The 23497-nt window shown below is 36.1% G+C and overlaps 1 protein-coding gene across 4 annotated transcripts in view; it reads right to left on the bottom strand.

The window, feature by feature from the left end:
• The window catches only part of CDC6 (cell division cycle 6), a 30078-nt gene continuing 6581 nt past the window's right edge, over positions 1-23497 (bottom strand). For 2 of the 4 annotated variants that reach the window (XM_087713481.1, XM_014074055.2), the window contains exons 2-12: positions 21615-21811; positions 19921-20178; positions 17993-18192; positions 15584-15759; positions 12552-12658; positions 11686-11825; positions 11221-11321; positions 6642-6706; positions 3621-3862; positions 2222-2362; positions 1-1038 (exon numbers count right to left, since the gene is read on the bottom strand). In XM_087713481.1, coding sequence (XP_087569607.1) covers positions 952-1038; positions 2222-2362; positions 3621-3862; positions 6642-6706; positions 11221-11321; positions 11686-11825; positions 12552-12658; positions 15584-15759; positions 17993-18192; positions 19921-20178; positions 21615-21810 — 1713 coding nt within the window. In that variant the 5' untranslated portion in view covers position 21811 and the 3' untranslated portion in view covers positions 1-951. Of the gene's footprint in view, positions 1039-2221; positions 2363-3620; positions 3863-6641; positions 6707-11220; positions 11322-11685; positions 11826-12551; positions 12659-15583; positions 15760-17992; positions 18193-19920; positions 20179-21614; positions 21812-23175; positions 23468-23497 lie in introns of those variants that run through there. The other 2 variants (XM_014074047.2, XM_087713483.1) reach the window with 2 other exon arrangements.

Here is a 23497-nt window from a genome sequence, read left to right as displayed (position 1 = left end):
TTGCAAAATTGACTTATTTTAATTTGTAAATTAAAGCAATAGCAAATAATTGCAACTGTTTAAAACATCGGGTTGTACATATTTCAATAAATCAGAACAATTCTAAGTTAATCAGTGGAGAAAGGCACTGCAAGTGAGGTGTAAGTATAAATGGCTTTGCAGTTAAAACAAACCAATTCTGATCATTCACATATATGTATACAAACAAGTAGATTCCAATTCAGAAATGCACACTGGGCTTAGTAAAAATTTTATTCATACAAATCAAACTATTCAATTAATTCAACTTTTCAAAATAAATGGCTCAAAAATAAAACCGACTCTTTGCTCCAGGTCTGAAACTAGTTTTGGTGCTAAGATTGTAGCCACAGTTCAGAAACATTAAGATGTTCAAGGGCCCTCAACAATGTGTGTGCGCCTGTGTGCTATGGCTAAGCCCCTTTGTAGCTCTCAAGAGGCTAAGCCTCAGTATGAATGACATCTAGCTCATTGAAGCAGTCCAACTTCAAAAGAACTCAAGCTACTACATTCTTATTTTCTATTGCAACATTAATGGCTGCATCTGCAAATGGGATCTCTTACTGACATCTTTCATCCTTTCTCATCTCTGCTATTAATCACGGAGACAAATATCACATTGGCAGTTCCATATTTGTAGAGGGAAGGGGCAGCAGAGAAAGGTTAACGGCGTTGTGGCTGGGAAAGAAGGGAAAATATTTCTGGTATTCAAAAATAAATCTCCAAATGAGAGTGATGCATAAAGGTAAAAATTCAAAAGGTAAAATTTTTTAAAAACTCTTGAAAATTGGGCAATTCATTGTTTAAAAATAATAAAGCCAATGGTCCAAATATTTTGCACGTTGCACCCCTATGTGTGTCTTGATGAAGTCGATTCTTAAGGTTAATAGACGTATGAGGCATTGTGTTGTAGAAGGGAACAAAGCAACAGTTTTAAAGCCCCCCTGCCAAAATGCTTCCAACCAAGATTCCATCCTTGAGGGCATGTTCCAAATCCTTCTCTTCTATTTTCAGAAAAACCTGGTGGAAGAAAAACAAACATAAATATGTTACTTTGACATTACTGAGTATCCATGATTGCCCACGTATAACAATATCAAGATTAAATTGTAGGTATTGGCAATTTCTAACTTTCCCTTTACTCTATATAGAAGAAAAAGTTCTGTATCAACTTGTTACTGAAACTTCCAACATATGTTGATTTCCAACTACTTTATACAACAAGAACAGAAATATTATGATTGTTACAAGAATCAACAATCTGCCATACAATTTCAATTGCCAGTTCCCATAGAATTAACATTGGAAGAATAGGGATACAATGAAGAGAATATTCTATCTAAATGCCTCAAATATCTGCATTTCCTTTTTCTCCAATTGTAAAAAATTAGATGTATACAAACAGAAACAAGGATGTGGGAGAGACAGATTAATAATCAGTTCTTTCAGTTGTACAACTTCTCCATTATTCAAAATGCACAACATTTCAAATCAATTATCTCCTATAGCAGAATTCCAAGCATTAGCAATGCATTAATTGCCACAACATTGCACTTATTAGCTTTTTCAATGTAGAGTTTTAATTTGCATTCCAGAAAGTCATGGGACTTTGGAAAAATAGGAAAATTTCAAGGTGGACAGAGCACATTATGACAACCAATCAAATATATTGTGATATATCTGAACTTATGGCAGTTCTTCCAATATAGGTAAGAATGACTGGTGTTGCACATGCAGTTCCAACAGCTCTGGTGAGAAAGTAATTCAACTCTGTTCTCTCTTTGTTTATTGTTTCTACAGTTCTGCAAAGAATAGATATGAACAGAAAAAGTTGTACCCTGAGGATGTTCCACAGAAACACAAGAAAGGAGAGCTAGTAAACCTACCATGTCCATATAGCTAAAATATTTAAGATGGCTGCATCTAAAGAAAAAAATTGCCAGGCATAGCAGAGACCTTTCAGGCACTAAAGAACTTAGATAGTACATTTTCCTAGGAAAGCCAAGACAAGAATCACTGGCCAATTTTTATCACTCTGTTATTTTCATTATTATAAGGAGTAAAAGCCAACCCCAACCTCTCAAAAGATTTCCTCTTAAAAGCAATAGAGAATGGAAAATGTGTACATTAATCTTAGATCTTTCAGACTAGGAAGAATATGTGATTAATCTAAACTGCTCTCCCAGCCAATATGGGGAAATACCTTAGACAGCCGTGCTTCTTTAGCCTTTTTGAGTCCCACAATGCCCCTAGATTCCAAAAGAGCTGAGAGTGAGAGGCACTCCGATTGGTCAACAGGTCCTACTTTCTGTTTCTGACAAATTCTGCTGTAGGCTTCATGCAGCTAGAAATAGGGAAGGTTTAATGAGCTCCAATTATTATTGAATATAATGATAACACAGAGAGATTAGCATAAACGACAAAGCTCACTCATCCCAGCTTCATTTTATTCCATTATCGTATCTTTTGACGAAAGTATGCTCTTCATAATCATAACCCAAAGTGCCTAGCCAAAGCACTTGCTAGCATAGTTCTATATTTGGTGTAGCTAGTATATTTTTACTACTTAAAGAGTGGCCATGAAAAAAGATTTAGAAATCTTTAATAAGATACATTGCAAAACAAATTCAGAGTTTATGTGAAATCCCACTTAAGTGTAGTTTTACTAGAAATAATGGACAAATAATTGCTCTGACGAGTTTCAGCAGTTGTTCCTATGGAAGAAAAGAAGCACCCAGAATTTTGGAAGAATTTGGAATATAGGCAACTATATTGTTCTGCTACAAAAATTAGGAAGTATTGTATAGAACAAACTATTTTCTCCTCCACTTTTCAAATGCCATGAGAAGATAATAGGATGGGGGCATTAGTAGGTGCTTTATATATATAGCACATGTCCTGTAGAGGTAGTTCTCAACTTACAACCTTGTTTAAAGTTACATTGGCACTGACTTGCAACCGCTCCTCACGCTTAGACCTATTACAGAATCTGCAAGGTCGTGTGACCAAAATTCAGATCCTTGGCAGCTGACATGTATTTGCAACCGTTGCAGTATCCCAAAATCATATGATTGTGACTTGCAACCTTCCCAGCTAGCCTCCAACAAGCAAAGTCAATGGGGGGAAAACAGATTTGCTTAATGACCACATGATCCGCTTAACAACATGGCAAAAAAAAAAAAAAAAGATTGTAAAATCAGGCTTGACTCATAATTGCCTTGCTTAGCAACATAAATTCTGGTCGTAATTGTGTTTATAGGTCATGGGCTATCTATATTGAACATAATACTACATTTCATGCAATTATCTTTCATTCAGACCAAGGAAGATTGAAGACATTATTTCCTAAGTAAACAGAGATCTACTATCAATATCTTTTACTAGATAAGGTACAGGATACGAGGAGGCAGAGAGCACCAATCTTTTTATATCACTTTATTCTAGAACTTTCAGAACTCAAATTTTCCATAAAAACATTACACTATCCAGTGTAATATTAAGATTTTTTCACCTTCATTTCTCACGAGATCCGAGTGAAGAAGAATGAAGCAGTACTAAATAAAAGCACTATAAGAAAGTAGCAATGAGAGATCAATACACACCTTTCCTAGGTTAACTTCTTTGGTATTCTGTTGCTTGGCTAAGAGCAGCAGAGAACAGACTAAAATCTTCTGTTGCAGTGGGAAGGAAGAAGCATCACCATAACTGTTACCAGTTGCCATCCGGTCACCATACACATCGGAGATCACTTGGGAGACGTGACACAGGCCCACTCGTTTGAGCCCTCCACAGACTGCAGCTGCTTTGGAATGAGATTTGATGGAAGTCACAGGGCTGGAATCAGCTGGTCAGAAAGTAAAAGTATAACAGTGGAAAACCCATTATTCATATATAAAAACTACAACTCAACCCATGTCATTCTTGAAATACACATCCCACATACATGCATTTTGTTTGCTTTCTATCTCATTTAAAAAAAAATCAACAAGCCATATTTGGGATTCCCAGACAGTGTCCAACTAAAGATCTAGACCTGCCTAGTTTTACCCGCATTGTTGCATCGTGTGGTTTCAGACCATGCATTAGTCAAACATGCAATGTTTTACACTCTAATTTTGACCAACACATACCATGAAGAACCGTGCTAAACATACTTCATCCAATATTCTATGCCATACTTTGCCTCAATCAGGTGCAATCAAGAAAGTCACAATTACTCCCAACTGTTAGTATTGATGATATGGCATCTTAATTCAAGAGCTAGTAAATAAACAGGCATCAATGGAAAACATTAAGAATCCAATTATCCTTGAATCTATTTGATCCTTTTAAAGTATCTAAAGAGATGTCACATCTAATGGCAGCAATTTCTATGATTTATCTCTTGGCTGCATTATTATTGGTCCCGAATCTCTTCACATTTTGTATCTCTGAAAAATCCCAAATCCCAAAGCTGTGCTCTATCAGGTCTCCTCCTATCCCCTTTAACTGTAAGCTAAGCAGCATAAGATGCTGTTTTTCTTCATTTGAGAGTAGCTCTAGCAAGTAAACATTTCAATTGCCTCCTTTCCTAGCTTCAACTTTGCCTTTTTTGAGGTTTAGTGAGACAACCGGTACCACATTATTCTAAGTAAAATTTCACTCCAGTTCTAAATGAAAGCATTAGCTTCACTTTTGATTTTCTTCTTAATAAATCCTAATATTTGCTGTTTTCCATAGTAGCTACACATCAAGCTGCCATTTGCACCAATTGCAAGATGCCTTTCCTGCTCAGTCAAGTTGTATACCCAAATTGTTACAAGTGTTTCAGCAGGATCCCTCAGCAACATTAAGATGTGTGTACATCATGTGCTGATTGGTAAATTCTGGTACCTGAAATCCACATCTGAACATAAGCTTCTGAAGTATTGGTCTAAGGTTCAAGATGGGTCAATACAAACCTCTATACACCACCTCCACTTCACACACTCCTTAAGACACACAAATTTTTAGCTTGCACGTAGCTGCTTTGGAAGAGGCATGCCTGTAGCTATTTCATACTTAGTTTTCTGCTGCTCCTTATATTTAGGATCATATATGGAAGAGAGGGAACATGTCCAGCCTCTTCTACAGGGCCACTTTTGTATTGGGGGGGGGGGGGAGAGCAGAAAATAAATTTGTGTCAGCCAACTTTACTATCATTTCCATTCCCCCAGCACCTAAACTTACTTTCTGGAAGAAATGCTACCAATCAAGATCAGGAAAACACTTAAGGAAACTATACAATAGCAGAGTTGGAAGGACCTTGGAGGTCTTCTAGTCCAACCTCCTGCCTAGGCAGGAAACCCTATACTATTTCAGACAAATAGCGATCTAACGTCTTCTTAAAGACTTCCAGTGTTGAGGCATTCACAACTTCTGGAGGCAATTTCTGTTCCACTGATTAATTGTTCTAACTGTCAGGAAATTTCTCCTCAGTTCTAAATTGCTTCTCTCCTTGATTAGGTTTCCACCCATTGCTTCTTGTCTTACACTTAGGTGCCTTGGAGAATAGACTCCCTCTTCTTTGTGGCAACCCCTGAAATATTGGAACACTGCTCTCATGTCTCCACTAGTCCTTCTTTTCATTAAACTAGACATACCTACTTCCTGCAACCGTTCTTTGTTTTAGTCTCCAGTCCCCTAACCATCTTTGTTGCTCTTCTCTGCACTCTTTCTAGAGTCTCCACATCTTTTCTACATCATGGCGACCAAAACTGAATGCAGTATTCCAAATGTGGTCTTATCGAGGCATTATAAAGTCGTATAAAGACTTCATGTGATCTTGATTCTATCCCTCTGTTTATGCAGCCTAGAATGTCCTGGCTTTTTTGACAGCTGCTGCACACTGCTGGCTCATATTTAAATGGTTGTCCACTAAGACTCCAAGATCCCTCTCAGTTACTACTATTGAGCAAGGTACCACCTATACTGCACCTATGCATTTCATTATTATTTTTTGCCTAAATGTAGAACCTTACTCTTTTCACCATTGAATTTAATTTTATTAGATAGTGCTCAATGTTCAAGTTTGTTAAGATCTTTCTGCATCTTAAGCCTATCTTTTGGAGTGTTGGCTATTCCTGCCAGCTTGGTGTCATCTGCAAATTTGATGAGTTTCCCATTTATTCCCTCATCCAAATCATTGATGAAGATGTTGAAGAGTACTGGGCCTAAAACAGAGCCTTGGGGTACTCCACTGCATACTTCCCTTCATGTAGATGCAGTTCCATTGAGGACTACACGTTGAGTGCGGTTGGTCAGTCAGTTACAAATCCATCTGGTGGGGATGCTGTCCAACCCACATTCTTCTACTTTATCTAGTAGTAGGTTATGGTCTACCTTATCAAATGCCTTACTGAAGTCCAAGTAAACTATATCGACGGCATTTCTCTGGTCCATTAATTTTGTCACTTTGTCAAAGAATGCAATAAGATTAGTCTGGCATGATCTGTTTTTGACAAAGCCATGTTGGCTTTTGGCTATTACTTCGTTTACTTCTAGGTGTTCGCTAATTCGTTGCTTATCTTTTCCAGAATCTTTCTTTTACTTTGCATAAAAGTATATGATCTGCATAAAGTAGAGAATGAGAAAAATCTACTTACAGGCAGGCATTTGTTTAAGTATTGCTTGGGTCCTCACATCTGACTCCACAATTTCAATGGCCCTCCTAAAGATGAAGATAGTATTTTAGATTGTGGTATTAGAACTTTACCCTCAATACAGCATGTGCCACTCCAGATTTTTCTCACATAATCGATGTGGTATCTACATCACCACTTTAGCACATATGAAGCATTCTGCCAAGATTCAGAAATCACTCCCAGCTGTTTCAGCTTAAGTACAAAACAGATCTGTTAATGACCAGTTGTATTATTTACATTCCTTTAGCTGCCTCCTTAGAGTAGGGCACACAGGGAAGTTATCTGTTATTTCTTCTTGCTATCAGATCCTAGCATCCCTTACCTTCCAGTCTTAATTGGGATCTAACAAAGCTCAGAAGAAAAAACTTCCAACCCCAAAGCCAATTAGCCCAAAAAGCTATCCCCCCTTATCTGGAGTATTTATTTATTTTAATTAGGAAAGTGTAAACTCAATTTCTATTATCTAAAAAAATGGGGATTTTACACAAATGTGCAAATAGCTTATCAAATGCAACACAAAAAGGGAGTCATGGAGTCCATCAGCAGAATTAATTAAGCTCAACAACAGAAAAGCTTCCTGCTGATGACATTTCATACACCAAGTCATTGTATTGTGATGCCACTGACATGACTATAAGTGTTAGGGATTTTCTTTTTCCTTTCTTTATGAATCTTGATTGCTTTCTCAAATGGCTATACCATCTGCAAAGTGCCATTTTTTGTGTGGACTACTTTTAACCAAGTTGCACCAATAGTAGATTAAAGAAAAAGAACAGAAGAAGGCCTGATAGACTCAAAGGGATCTAAGTATATTTTTTTTAAAAAGGAACCTTCTAGAAGCTTACTATGTTGACATCATTTTGGACAGAAGACTGACCTTCATCTAAAGCAATAGTGATGGCATGTCTCAGGCTTCTAGTTTATGTTTACATTATTCATTTATTTGCTGCCTATCTCACTTTGAAGTAACTCTAAGCAGCTTACAACATTAAACATTTTAGAATAGAGTGCTAAACTGGTTTTGCTTCCCAATTTTTGGGATTCTAGAGGTAAAATAAATGCTTTGCATAAGACTGCTTCAAAAGCCCTTATATATAAAAAAGAGGATATTGGCCCACTTTTCAAGGATAGCACTCAAAACAGCTCTGCAAAGCTGTCTTCTGATTCAATAGAGTAATCCATCTAGTTCACTGGTCAATTAGATGATACCGAAAAGCTCCAGGGACACAAAGGTGCAAGGTAATGTCCCATTGTTGCTCTTGCCCTACTCATTGACCAGAACTCTTTGTAGAAGATACACTTACTATAATTTTAGACATAAACAAGATTTACCATTGGTTTAATAAAAGTGTTTAATATATTGTATTATTTTATATATATATTTTAACCTGTCCGTCCTGCAAAGGGGAGAAAAAGAAATACTTTTCCAATCTATATGTCATTTTTGAAATCTGTAATGTCAATTTTCTTGATTTTCCTTAACAAAGAAATCTATCTGAAGCATGCATTAGGAGGCGTTTTTGATTTTCAATACAGACAATCATCTCCATCTTCTATCTGGATTTAGTTTCATATGGAAGCAACACTTTGTGAACAAGGAGTTTGGTACAGGGAGGTTCCACAGGGAAATCTAAAAAGTCAACTTAATAACTGCAATTACACAATCAAAATCCCACCCCTTCTTATGGCGCATAAAGATGGTCCTGGAGCCATCATCTTAATTTTTTAACCACCAAGACTGCCCAGATGCCTGAAGTCAATCATTTTTCACTTCAAGGAAATAGTTTTAACAGATAATTATTTAACGTTGAAAGATGATTCCTCTCTAACAAACTTTTTTATTTTAGCTACACTTCTTTAAGTAAACGAATCTATTAAATAAATTGAACTGTCTACTTTTGTGATTATCATGAAAGCTTGGCAAAACATTTGGCAAGTATGAAATATATTGAGATTCTACTTCAAGAGCAAGTGAGTTAAACAAAATAACTGATTTGGCTGCCTCCAATCCTGTGATTTGAAGAAAGTCTTCAATCATTAAGAGACTTTTTAACAGCAAACTATTCGATTCTTCATTTTTAAGAATTTCTTCTCACCTACTCCCTTTCTGTATATATTTCTACATAATTCCACTCCTCTTTCCTATTATAATTCCCATTTGAAAAGTGTAATAACAAAATTAAAAGCAACAGAAGAAATATAACAATTATTGCCATGACACAGCCCACTTTAGTTAATTCATAAATTCATTTTGGGCTTGTCCCACCAGCTGAAAGTCCAGTAAAATGCTATGGCATTTATTATTGGTACAAGAAATCTACACCAGCCTAGCCTTCTCGCAGTGAATGTTATTCTACTTATACCACTTCCTGATCTTGACTTTTCACCCCAATACTCTAAAGCAGCTCTCAAGTCACAAGGGAGAAACTGTGCAAGCATGCTATAATGAAAGAAGATCTAGTATAGCATGCATGGCCCATTAATGGGATTTCATTACTATCTTGCATGTTAATGAGATGAATGCTCTATTTGTTATATTGGAAGCAGTGCCAGAGGCAAATTTTGACCCTCTGTGCTAACCTATGTCTAATCTGGGCAGCACATGGGTGGATGGAATCGGGACTTAATCTATGTATAAGCTGACATCTACTCATAGCTAAACCAAAGCTTATGTTTCAGATCCAAAAGTTGGTTGGCAATTTTAGAACAAAAGTTATTTTGAACCAGGTATGTTTAAAGGCACAAAATAACCTCATCAATTAATTTGTTTAATAAAATTAAGTATTTTTTTCTAACAATGTACAATCATATAGCTAAATAAAACAAATGAAATGGTGGTGACCGAACAAATGCCAAAAATCAAACATAACGCCCTCAATTAAAAAAGCAAATTAAGCAGACAACGTATCCTTCTCTCAACTAGAAAGAACATGTAAAGCTTTAGAATAGTATTCTTCAATGTACCAAGATTGCTCTGAAAGCATTCATTTAACTCAAGTGCCTATCAGGCAGATGAGTATCAACTGTCCTTCAATGAATTGGTATCATATAAACTTTAATTGTATTTCTACTTCTTCTAAAGACTGCTTTAGGACCAATTAACTTTTAATACTGATTTTGCATTAGTATTATTACTATTATCATCATTTCTTCCTCTAGATCCTATGTGTAAACTATTTTATGTTTATTGCTGTAGTTTTTAACTAAGAGAAATAAAATATAATCCAGTTAAAGAAAAATTCCTACAAGAATCTTCTGCATGAAAACGATGCATCAGGAAATTAAATTATAAAGGTCTTGTAGATTAAAATCTCCTCAAGGATTATAAAGGTAGATATCTAATGGAGTTCAAAATGATTTGCATAGCTCAGAGGCTAGCAAAAGAAAAGAAGGGGCAGGATCAATAATGAAACATATGAAAGAGAAACATAGTAATATTTATTTGCCTAGCATATTTCAACAATTTTTTTCAGGATGAAAACACAAGCTGTAGGATACGGCACCAGACACCAGACCACTTTACATTTTGACTCTTACTGTTAGAGGTCAAGAGGACATTTTACCTATAAAGATAAAGGGATAACAGCAGACCAATGATATTCCAGCAGTTTGCCTTACTCAAGACAGTCATCTGTTCTCCTGGCCCTCTTGGAAGGGCACATTCTTTGCTTCTGTTCTTTTCCCATAATCTGGATTAATCTGTGTGTGGCTTTTGCTTATTAGGTTAACATATAATATGCTTTCTGTTCTTTTCAAATGCTATAAATATCTAAACCCTAATGCAAAGATCTTAGAATTCTCTCCAAGTGACAGCTAGCTTTTTTTCTTTGCCTGTGTGAAATCTCTATTGTTGTTCTATGCTGTAATATTCCCACTAAAATCCACATTGCTCCTACCCTAATGACCTAGAATTATTTAGATCTTCAAAGTTATTGAAGATTTAGCTCTTCTCCTGGGCCTAGAGATAAGTTGATGGTCAAGCCCTTTCAGGAGACCTATAATTTTTAAAAATTGTAATGCTCTTACTTTTTTAACTGTAGGCCAACCAGAATCATTTGGACCAATTTCTAAACTGACTGATATAAGTAAATGCATACATTACTAAAGCAAGTCTATGTGCTCTACATTTGAGTAAACATAAAAGGGGACACCATGCGAATGTCTAACTGAGACCAAGGAAGATGGAAGACAACTCTAATAAACTCTCTTGTGTGGGAAAAGATAACATTTCCAAGCACCATAAAGATGTCTGCTTGAGAGCTGTTAATGAGAGCTTTTTGCAATCTAAATGTAATTAACCAATCTATAATCGCTGCAGGAGGACCAATTCCTCTCACCCTTCATAGGTAATGGGCTGTAAACATTTCCAGACATTAGCACAGCCAGGAGGCACCACCCTCCCCTATCACCACAAAGACAGGAGGGTTCTGTCTCCCCTCCCTCCTTCTCAGGCAGGGAGACCAAACACCATAATGAAGCTTTAAATCACGTTCCACATCTAGTAATTAGCTTAGAATTTAGTTCACTATATATTTGTCACCTGCAGATGTCCAGTGCTTTGCGGGCATCCCCAGAGAAGGCAGAGACTTTTCTAGCACAGAACTGGATAGCAGCATTGTCCAACACCTGCTCCCCTGACACCTAAAGGAATAAAGAAGAGAAAACATGGTAACAAAAATAATGGTGCCCTACATTTTTGGAGGGAAAAAAAAGACATGATCTCGGCAATTCTTATACTTAGTTCAAAACCTCTCATTCTGCTCAAATTAATATCCTTAATCATTTAACTTCCTAGCTTACATTTTGCCATTAGGGATTAGCCCAACAAATTAACTAATTTGTCCTTAGTTGCACAGAAACTGAAGGAGCTCCTAAAGCAGTGGATGCTGAGAAATTCAAATTCAAAACAGTTCTCCAAATGAAATCGAAGATAAATGTAGCTTATTCCTTCTATAAGTTGCTTAGGGCCAAGGCAGTTAATTTTTGAATCAGGCCGAGATATTACCTTCTTCAAGCGTTCCTGGAGAATAGAAGCCAGCTGATCTTTGCTGTATGGGGGAAAGTTTAGTAGCTGTGGTTTGCACAAAGGTCGGGTCTGCAGGCGAGGCAGGATGCGATCGGTGAGATCCAGAGCATTAGCTATACCTATCAAACAACAAACCTCATTTATATACCGCAAACAAACATTCCATCTTATCCATAGTTTCTCTAAGAATTGAATTAATCTTTCTTTTAAAACCTTGGAGCAACTATACTTTTACAGTACTTATCTTGTATCTGACATTGTGAACTATGTACAACTCACCTCTAATGCCATCTTTACTGGTTCTAAGTAAATGTACAAGTAAGTTCAAAAGGAAAGTATTTCATATTTTCTGAGCACCCCACTTTGTGCTTGTTACTTTGCACAATGAAAAGTTTGTTAAATTTAGCCTTGGATGGATGGTCCTACATGCTGCTTAGAGGACTGGCCTAGTTACTTCTGATTTCCCTTAGAATGTTATATATCTTTCAGATAAGCAATTAATTAAAGAGTCTTCTACTTAGCAGATCAGTGGAAATGCACAACTCTAAACGAGAGAGATAGAATATAATCAAAGATCCACATTCTCTGAAAATCTTCTACTTTCTGCTTCTAACTTAAATATACTTCTTTCTTTTCCTTCTGATAGTTGAGAAGGAAGGTGGCAAGAGCACACCTAGGTAACAGTCAACATGGATAAGTAGCAGATGAAAGGCATTGAAATCAATAGTGGACAAAATTAGACTTGGAAAATACCCAGCACCCAGATAGGTATTTTCTTGCAAAAGTATATTAACACTCTTCCTCTTAAACTATCAAGCTAAAGCTTTAACATCTCTGATACTCACCAATGAGAACGAGCCGAGAGTTGGGAAGGGAAGGCCATTCAAATACGGTATAGAGAACATCTTGTCCCTTACTATCCAACTGGTCCATCTCATCTAATACAACCAAACTGCAGAGATGAAAAAACATCAAGACTGAATACTACCTTCCCGGAGAAAAGAATATGCAAATGTAACACATAAGTAGAGAATAAAACATTCAATTTTTTTTTAAACAAAATATACTTTAGCTGAAGGCAGTTCCTTTAGACAATGAGTGAACTGAAATTACATAACACTTAGAAGATTCCCAAATACCAGAACATGGAATAAAATGTGCTTTTTTTTAAAAAAAGCACATACCAGTAGCTTAGTATGTAAGCCCATGGATGCATAAATATTCTAGGGAAAATCCACTAGATCATAAAATGTTGCTGCTTAATATCAATTAAAATATATTGTACTCTTACACTTTATTCTGGATAAAGAAACTGAGTTGTCATTTAAATAAAATATGGTTATATAAGGGCAGAGGAATTGGCTAATTACATTCACTAGGCTTTCAGGGATAATAAAATACAATATTAAGTGGGAAGAAAGGTGCAGTTGTGGTAGATTATCATAAATCCATTCTATAGTATTGAAATGCTGTCTGGCCAACAGGTTAAATATCGTGAACCCTCTGATTCACTAGCTTCTTGCCTGAATTGTTATAGTCTGCCTCAAAAGTCATCACTCAAAGTTCCTTGTTTTGGGGAAAATTCGAACTAAGGTAATACCATTTGATATAATTCAAGAATTCATTGTTTTCAAGCAAAAAATTGTCTTGTATTAGTTCATATACAACCCAGTGTGTTTTCAGAGTCAAGACCTGATTCAATGTTTAGTTTCAACTTGATTAACAGTCTGTGGTGAAAATGATTTTACATGAGCATTATTAACAATGCTTACATTTATTGATACATAAAATCTCCACACTGGTGGACCACTAATTTGGTCTGTTTGGAGATTAGTGGCTTTAGAAGAAATTTGTGAATGCTCTGGACAATTTTCTAGCTATTGGTGCTGGAAGTTCTCCTGACTGATATGTGGGTGGGGAAATGGATAGCTGCCATGGCTGATCCCAAATATCTTCCTCTGGAACAGAACTTCACTCTTTGATTTTTCAATAAGTTTGATGCACTTGGAAAATAATTAGATAGTGGTGCTCTTCCAACTGGCACTGATCCTGAAAGGTCAGACGGTTGGCAATGGTCAAGAATGCCTCTGCCCAGCCCCATTTTCAATAGTTGCACCATCTGTGCTTTCACTGTGATGTGTGTTTTAATTACCTCTTATTTACATCACTTAACACTGTGACCCTCATAAGTATTCAAAACAGTAGCTGGCATATAATGTTGCAGTTAAGTTGCTTTCAGAAATATGTTTTTATAGCATAAAAAGTGGAGCAATGAATTTGCTCCAACAACCTACTATTGGGTCCTTGGCATCTCTAGGTAAAGTAGAAGAAAAATGTTTTAAAGAATAGTGACTACATTTAGAAACATTCATCACATTTTTTCAAAGGCAGGGCGAAAACCTTTCTTGTAATGAGGTGCTAAACAAACCAACAATGTGGTTAAAAAGGCAACTATTTCTAACCCCCCATCTAAAAATTATGGTTATAGGTTATGTGAGAAAAGACCTCTTCAGCAATATGACCCATATTGTGGAAGTCTCTTCTAAGAAAGGTCATATTTTATTTTTCATAATCCCTTTCAGAATTATGCTAAAGGCAATTCGTAGATTTTCAATGCTGTATAATCCTAGCTATTTAATTGTATAATATGAATTTAATTGTATAATTTTTGCTTGTTTCTTAGCTCATGGCATATTTTAATTGATCCCTTTATTTTATGCCATCCCCAGCATTTTAATAAATTCATTTCCAAAGAAGTCATTCTCTCAAACTCATACATTGAAGATTGTATTTTCAATTATATAAGAAACAATTATTTCTCCCATCTTGGAATTATACTCTCTCCAAAACTATTTTAAAAACTGGTCCTAAAAAATCTGGGTCAGTATATTTTTCAAAATTAACTAGAACAGCAATATGCATTTAAAACATATACAAAAATAAAAGTTCAACTAGGCCAAGCCCCAGAATGATTTGAGGCTTAGATATAGTCCTGAAAATAAATTCATACCTTCAAATGATCTGGTCAAAATACATAGAATCTGTGGGTTGGACAACTCTCCCAAGTACCAATCAGCCTACTTGAGAATGATGATGACAATAATAATAATAATAATCAGTGATACTGATTTTCATCATGTCCAATAATTTTATAAAAATATTAAGTAACTGCAGCTTCCTGCAATAACATCAGCGGAACTGCAAAAAAACTGCACTGTTTGGAATATTGTACATCTTAAGAAGGTACTTGGTTGATACCTAGGATGCTGGCAGCAACCCATATCAACTATTAGCACTAGGTAATGGCATTTGTGATGCGTTTTTGAATGTTCAGTTGACTGAGTTTCATGTTTAATGAATAAAGTAAATAATAACAATAATAATGCCCATTATTAGATCAACATTTATTTCTACAATGATTTTCCTAGATAGTATTGTTATCACTAATAATGCTGTCAAATGGCTTAATCTGAGAAATAAAATCCAATTTCAATGGTTCTGTTTATTAAATCTTGAACATACTTAAATACCTAAATATATTTATAGGGAGGAATTATAAGGAGAACACAATAGGAAATATATGTAATTCTCCTGCAAAGATTGCTCTAACTCCAAAACATTCAAATTATTATTAGCCAAACGACTCAACTTTTAGTGAGAAAATGCCCCTTGCTCATTGGAGTTTGGCGAGTTACTTTTTTCTGTGAAGCAGACAGGGATTCTGTGATGCTTTCCTATACTGCAAATTAAGAGTTTCAAAACAATCAAACATGCTGTTTTTTTCATACACAGCATAAATTTGTGATTAATCCCATCCCTATTTCCAATGGATGACTAAATTAAAAAAGCAAACTTCTCCCATAAGAAATCTACTCACGCCATCGATGCACTTTTTGATGTCAACCATTTCTCCAGCTTTCTGATGACATCACCTTTGGCTGCTTTGGCAACTCCAGCCAGGCCCAACTTTTCGGCAATTGCTGGGAAGACATCTTGGGAGCTCCTTAAAGCCATGCAATTTAAGACTGTGATCTGAATTCCAGTAAGTTCTGTCTATAAGGAAAATGTGAAAATTTGATCACCACTTAGAGTCTGCAACCTTAGACATTCAAACAGCCATTTGGACCCATTTCCCACAGAAAATAAAATACCGGGAGCCACAAAACCTGGGTGGACGTGGCCAACTCAACATCACTCACTCCCACCCAGTCACATGATACACACCCCACCACAGCTACCCAGATTTTATAGGTCTCGGTCTTTTCTATGGGAAAAAGGTATATATATATATATTATATTATATTATATATATAAAAAAAATCTATCCATCTATCTATCTATCTATCTATCTATCTATCTATCTATCATCTATCTATCTATCTATCTATCTATCTATCTATCTATCTATCTATCTATCATCTATCCATCCATCCATCCATCCATCCATCCATGCTCTCCTGAGCTTCACGTCGTGTGAATTGGCTGTGGAGGGGGAGTGGAGACTGGCAGACAAAGTCAAGCGTAGGAGATCCATGCAAAATAAAGCAACTCCAACCCAGATCCTGTTGGAGAGACACCCCCCCCTTCTCTCTTCCTCACCGCCCCCAGGGCAGGGGCCTGGGAGGCCCAAGGGCAGCTCTCTCCTCGGAAGTGGCCAGCAGCAAACAAATAAATGTGGTGCTGCAGCTGGGACAAACTGGCGTGGAGCCCCACCTCTGGCTGGTAAGAGCTGAGTAGACAGGGTGCACCCCTTTCCCCCCCCCCCCAGCATGATGGCGCTGACCGACCTCTAGGAGTCTCCTTGCTCAGCCCAGGGAAGGCTCCAATGCCACTGCGTTCCCTACCAGCTAGCAAGGAGGCGGCGCAGCACCTACAGGATAGGAGGGGGTGGACATCAGTGGTGAGAAGTGGGCAGAGGCTGGCGGGCATCCACCCACCCCAGGAGGGAGGGCTCAGCCTTCCCAGAAGAGAAAGGAAAATGTGACAAGCCATAAAAATTCCTATATTACATTAAATAGGCAATACATATATTTTATTCCTGTTCATGACAAATCAATACAATTTATCTGAGGCTCAAACAGAAAATGAATTTAAAATCTTAAGTTATTCTATGTAATATAATTAAATATTTAAATTATATTTATATAATTTATATATTTAATATAATATTCTATATTATATAAATAGAAAATGAATTTAGAATGCAATTTATTCTAGAATATATTATTTTAAAGTATTAATCAATGGAATAGCTTGCCACCCAAAGTTATGGGTGCCCCATTGCTGGATGATTTGAAGAAAAGATTGGACAACCATTTGTCTGGATAAAATAAGGACTGCTGTCTTGGGAGGGTGTTGGACTGGAAGATCTCCAAGAACCCTATGATCCTATACAACCATACTACCAAATCCAACGAGTTACACATGATTTTTGCTCCTTGGATGACTGGCAAAGTCCAGGGAGCCTTTTTTCAGTTCCTAGATATTAGATGGGGAGGCAAAGAATAAATGATTGTTTCCCTATTATTAACAATAAAACAGGTTCAAGGCAAGAATTGATGTTAAGATCATTTTCCTTTTATCATCACAACAGCAAAAAATAAGATCTCTATTCTAAGATTATATTCATGGAGGAAGAGATATTAACTTTCACTACTAATCCTCCAGTTTGAATGGAATGCATGTTGCAATCCTATAGTTAATCTTTAACATATGACCACAATTGTGCCAAAAATTTCCAATGCTAAGCAAGACAGTTATTAAATGAATTTTACCCCCTTTTATGACTTTTCTTGCCAGTTAAGTGAATCAATGAAATTAAGTTAATAACATGTTTGCTAAGTGGATGTGGCTTTGATTTTGCTTGTCAGAAGGTTGCAAAAGGTGATCACATGATGCCAGGATATGGCAACTGTCATAAATAGATGCCAAATGTCTGAATTTTGATCATGTAACCATGGGGATGCTGCAAATGGTCTCAAAATAATGGTAGTAAGTCAAGGACCATTTGTAGAGACACTACACCTGTTAGCCTGAACTGTTGAGCAAGGGCCTATGTCTGCCTGCCTGCTTATCTATCAATCACACCCATTGAGTATCGCATCTAAGTGACTCTGGGCAGTTTAGAATAAAACATAAAAAGAGGTATAAACACACACATACAGCAGAGTTAAAACTGAGTTAAGAACAAAATTAAAATAAAATATAGTGTATCCTCACATTACCAGCCACCCCATGGTCTCATATCATTTTGATCTTAATACCCTTGGTCAAATCCAGCAGTTACCTTCAAATCAAGCAAAGCTCTGTTGAGGCAAGCAGTTTTCCCAGTGCCAGGAGGTCCAGATATATAAAGGCTTCCAGGCTTCTTCCTGCAGACATGTTCCAGGAGGAATCCTTGCAGGACACCTGTTTCTTTTTCCCTTGCAAGCAATTGGTCTGGAACAGCTGTATGAAGAAGACTCTTTGCCTGTTGATAATAGGTGCCTGTATTAAAACAAACAGCTGTCATAAGACAAAAACATGTCTTGGCACAGTAGTTGAAGGTATTATGATTTCTAGAAAAAAAATTATAGCAGGTAAAGTTTTGCTATTAAATTAGCTGTATATACTTTTAACTGAGTTCCTGTTAATAATGAAATAGATTGCTCAATTCTTATCAGATTAAGCAAGACAAATATTGCAGTACATTTTGTCTGTTTGATACTGTTAACATATTATGTTGACTTTCTAACACTGTCTGCAGCTGTAAGATCAGTGACACATGATTCTATAAATAAATATGATCAATGAAGAGGAAAAATCCATTGCATGCCCAGTAAATTTATTCCAACTTTTGGTGCAGGAAATTTAGGACTTGTGGATACATTATGAATTTGGGGAATGCTTGTTAAACATCAAAATAAAATGGCTACCATGATGGCATGACAGGGAAAAAAAATCACACGAGTTATTATTACAACATCACAATGTATTTTTTAGAAAATGTGTTAGAAAATAACTAAAGATATGTTTATACATTAAATATTCTTTACCTTATCAAAATGTCCTTTCCATTGAAAGGCAAACTATTTGGCAAATCTCCAAATAGTATTTTCAATTTTTTTCTAGTACTTTTTATAAATAGGAAGGTTAATATTAAATTGTATTCTTCCATACAGAACCCCAGTATCGTTACTAATTTAAAGTTCTAAAAGTCTATCCTCTCAAAACAACTCCTATTCTAATAACCTATTTCTTTTTTCACTCACCACTCCATGCACATATATAACCACTTCTAATTTGTCCATTATATACATAATCCGTTTTTCCATCCTAGAGTTGCTCCCCACTCATTTTCTTTTAGTTTTAATTCACTGGCTTCCCAGTTTCAACCTTTCATAGTAATCTACCCATTTTACCTTGGAAAAGTATATTTTTGTTACTATTTTCATAATAGTTCCTTGCTTGTTATTTTTGGTTGAGTTACCTGGAAGGTAGAGGACTTTCATCCTTTTTTATTTTTCTGAAGAATGCTAAGGGCCACACAGGTGTCATAAAAATATTTGATGAGGAAAAGCAAAATGATAATTGGCTATAAGTTAAAAAAATCATCATTTTTCATCAGCCAATTCAAACAAAATTTAGAAATATCATTTTAGAAGCACCCAATGCTTTGGCATATGTTAATGGAATGTCCTCTAAGAACTCATTATTGATGACTAAGGATGGTTAACCTTATTTCAAGTATTCTAGCAATCATATCCAGAACTAAAAATCTGAAGGTCAAATGAATTCAGTTAACTATAATTTGTGATGCTATTTTTAACAGAAATTCAAAACTTTTTCACAGTATGGTTCCTAAATAAAATCACCTTAGAATTTCATTTACTTGTGACAAGAGTCACGCTTAGTCTTTCCATTCTATACAATAACAGAAATAATATGCAAATATAAATATTATATTTATTTTTGTAAAACTTTTACATTGAATTTGTTTTGATGCTTTTTTATTTTTGCTTCTACCATAGTGGGTGATTAACTACTTCTGTTGAGTTTTGCTGTTTTTTAAATTGTTGTTAACCGCCGCAAGTCGCTTTCTTGAGATAGGCAGCTGTATAAATGGAATGACTAAATAAAGAAATAAAATAATATAGAACGGAATGATTTTTTTAAAATATTGAAGTTCCCTGCAAAAGACAGATTGAAGCAATAGGTCCTATCATTCTTACATACCTTCTGGCTTAAACAGCTGAGTTCGTACTCGCTCTTTTTTAAGAGAGTAACACTTCATACTAGTAGGTGTTTCTTGGCTCCTTTGTACTGGAGACTGAACCAAACTGCTGAACTTGGTGGGAGTCCTGGAGCCTGAATGTTCACCGAAGAGTAAAGTCTGGGCCCTGGGGGAAGTTGCTGGAAAGCTGTTTTCTTTTTTACTCTGCTTAGTTGGGGTACAAGGTAATAAGTGGGCAACATTGCAAAGATTATCATCACCTAGAAGAAACAAAGAGACAGTACAGAAAATAAATTTTAAGAAAAATGTAGGTGAAATTCATACATTTACACAAAGATACTTCTTTAAAAAGTTGACCTTTTATTCAAAGTCTCATTTTGAGCCACACAAGGTTATCTTTTTAAAATAGTACAATCTCAGAGAATATGACGGAGCTCCGAGGAAACCTTCTGTTGTGAACTTTTTAATGATTCACTCTTATTAATTCATTAGTTGGTCATCTCTTGCAATAGTGAAGTTCAAAACACTTGAATTTGTAATTTTAAAAAAGTTGAAACTTGGTTCTTTGTAAATATATCTATTCATAGAAATGTCATTACAACTAATTTTCTCCAGTATTGTCCAAGAGATTTATTAATTCATTTTGTATAAATTAGTTCTCTATTTTTTAGTTGGATAACAAAGCTAATTTTTAGTTGGGTAACAAAGCAGAGCAAGCTATTCTGTTATAATCATTGGGATACTGGACTAGGACATGGGAGATGCAGGTTCAACTTAACCCTCAATCACAAAAATTCACTTAGTATTTTTGGGCTAGTATCCTCCTCTCCTCCAGCCTACCTAGCAGGGTTATTATGGTAGGGGAAGATGGAGGTGGGAGCTATTCATACAGACTTAAACTCCAGGAGGAAAAATGAAACATAAATCTAACAAATCTTAATAGTTGCAAACATTATTCAGAGGATAATATTTAGCATTTTTATTTGTTATGTGCTTAAATCTATACACAGTACGAGACCTAACATTCCTCACAATAATTGTGTCATAGCCCGTGCTTTTACAGAATTAGAATGCCAAAGAATCAAACAGAAAAGCTTAATTTGTCTAATCTCCCCATTCGACTTGCTCAAATCATAGTATTTTTTCATTAGTCAACTCTGGCTATTTTGGGTTCATATATTTTGGAAATTTTCTATTTATAAGCAATTACATATAGTCCTTGACTTACAACCACAATTGAGCACAAAAATTATGTTGCTAAGTGAGAAATTTGTTAAATGAGCTTTGCCCCATTTTACGACTTTTCTTGTCACATTTGTTCAGTGAATCACTGCAGCTATTGAGTAACATGGTTGTTAAGTGAATCTGGTTTCCCCATTGAATTTGCTTGTCACAAGGTTGCAAAAGGGGGATCACATGATCCCAGGATCTGCAAGCATCATAAATATGACCCAGTTCTCAAGCATCCAAAGGTAATTTATGTGACTGTGGGGATGCTGCAACAGTTATAAGTGTAAAAAATGGCTGTGTCACTTCTTTTCACTGCCGCAATCACTAAATGCTCTGTTGCAAGTCGAGGATTACCTGTAGTTTGTCAACCCTTTCTATTATTTTAATTGTAAAGAAAATGATCTACACATGCTGATATTCAACATTATGCTAAGATATTTGGGAGGCATAAGGGGAAAAAACTTACCTAGGCGTTTGCGGGGACTGAGAGGTAAGACCTGTTTTGGGGAAGATGGCAAAGAGGTTGGCAATATTGCTGCATCTAAATGGGAACCCTTCTTATTCTCTAATGATTTCTGAAGTATCCTGACTGATTTTCGCTTTGGAAAGTCTATAATCTTCTGGCTCTGGGACTGTGACCTGGTACTCGGCATGATGGACATACTAGAACCAAACATAGAAAATAATAATAATAAATATTCAAACTAAGCAAAGTGTTCTCTAGAAATCTCTAATACTCCACAAACGCTCTATAAGCTAGCTAGATCAAGTATTCTTTCCCTGCATATACTTCTTTTCCTACATCAACAAAATCAAAATGGATTAAAGCATAGAATATTCCCTCCCCAATAGGGACAGCAAAAACCTTCCCAGTCAGGGCTCCATACCAATTTAAAATTACACAATTTTCTTAATAATATTCACTATTAAGTATTCCACAGTATTGCTCAGTTAAGTAGCAGCATTAATCAAACTTGTCTGATTTCAGAGAAGTGTCAAGCCTGCCTAATACTTGAAAGGGAGACCAGAATGAAACCTCAAGAGTAGGCTGAGAAATTGAAAAACAATCCTAGGAAACAGTGACCAACCATTTCCAATCTGGTAAAAGCCCATTGATATATATCCACCAGGGATTTTTGCATGAGTTGTGGGGATCTGTTTTATTATCCCACTCTTCTGAGTGTATCTTGGTTCTCAAGTTTAATTATACTTATTCTGCACCCAAAGTTTGATTCTTCATCCCTTGTGTACTTATCCTTCCCTTATTCCTTACTTCCTTTGTACACTTGTTAAATGTAATAAAATCCTAAACATTATCATAAAACATGCACTCATCCTAGCTTTACATTTCGATAGATGCCAACTTATTAAATCTATCAAATGTTACAAAGATGCATAACATGTCCCATTTGCTGGTTCAAGCTCTAGTGTTGAAATACTTCCAAATACTGAGGTTTAATATAAAGGTATCCACTAGTGGACAGCATGAGCTAAATGAAAAATAGTAAGAAAAAGTTCTCCCATTTTAATTCTTAGCTTTAAAGCATTGAAATAGCAGTTTGGCTTCATAATGGTCCTAGATACTAACACATGGACTTTCAAAATAAACGTTTAAAACTCTCAACTCTCCAATATTTTTTTTACAGAGACATTACAATCATTAAATGAAGCTCTTTCCCAAAGGAAATGAGGTGGGCCTTTAAAGGGAGGACAGTTTTTTCTGTGGTAGCAACCAATTTATGGAATTTCCTTCCAATAGTTCAAGTGACATACACATTGGCATCATTTTGTTTGCATCAGATGAAGGCCTTTTTATTTTTCCACGCTATGCCCATGTTTTGAATTTTATGGTATGCATTCTTGTTCAAACTGCATTATTTTAGTGTTTTACAGTAAATCCAGAGAGCTTTGGCTGTTGGGCAGTTTTAACATTCGTGCTCTCCCGATTACAACCCCCAACATGGCCTTTTCCTCGGATGTTGCAACAACGTGCCCTGAAGACATCAAGATAAGTAAGGCTGGCTTACTTTTTCATGGAAGGAGATGCATGAGGGAACGGGCAGCCGGCCTCTTCCTACGACATGATTTCTGTATCTTTATCATCTATATATTTTGGATCCCCTCCACGAATCGCTGCCACTTGACGGAAGGGAAGCGCAGATCTACTGCCATGCGTTTACCGAGAAAGGTAAAGGCTTTAATGGCGCGTGTTCCTTAGCGCGGTCTCCCCCGACTTATGCTCTTCCCATTCTACCACAACTCCTATCTTTTCTGACAGAATTATCCCCCACGGCCAGTATTTTAAAAATCGCTACAATGAAACGGAGATTACAGTCCAATATAGGGGGG

Source organism: Thamnophis sirtalis, unplaced genomic scaffold, assembly GCF_051295495.1.
Source record: "Thamnophis sirtalis isolate CommonGarterSnake01/CBP01778 unplaced genomic scaffold, rThaSir2_p1.2 scaffold_4, whole genome shotgun sequence".
Lineage (NCBI taxonomy): Eukaryota > Metazoa > Chordata > Lepidosauria > Squamata > Natricidae > Thamnophis > Thamnophis sirtalis.
Note: the sequence above shows the minus strand (reverse complement) of the source record. Positions and strands in the feature narration are given on the sequence as shown.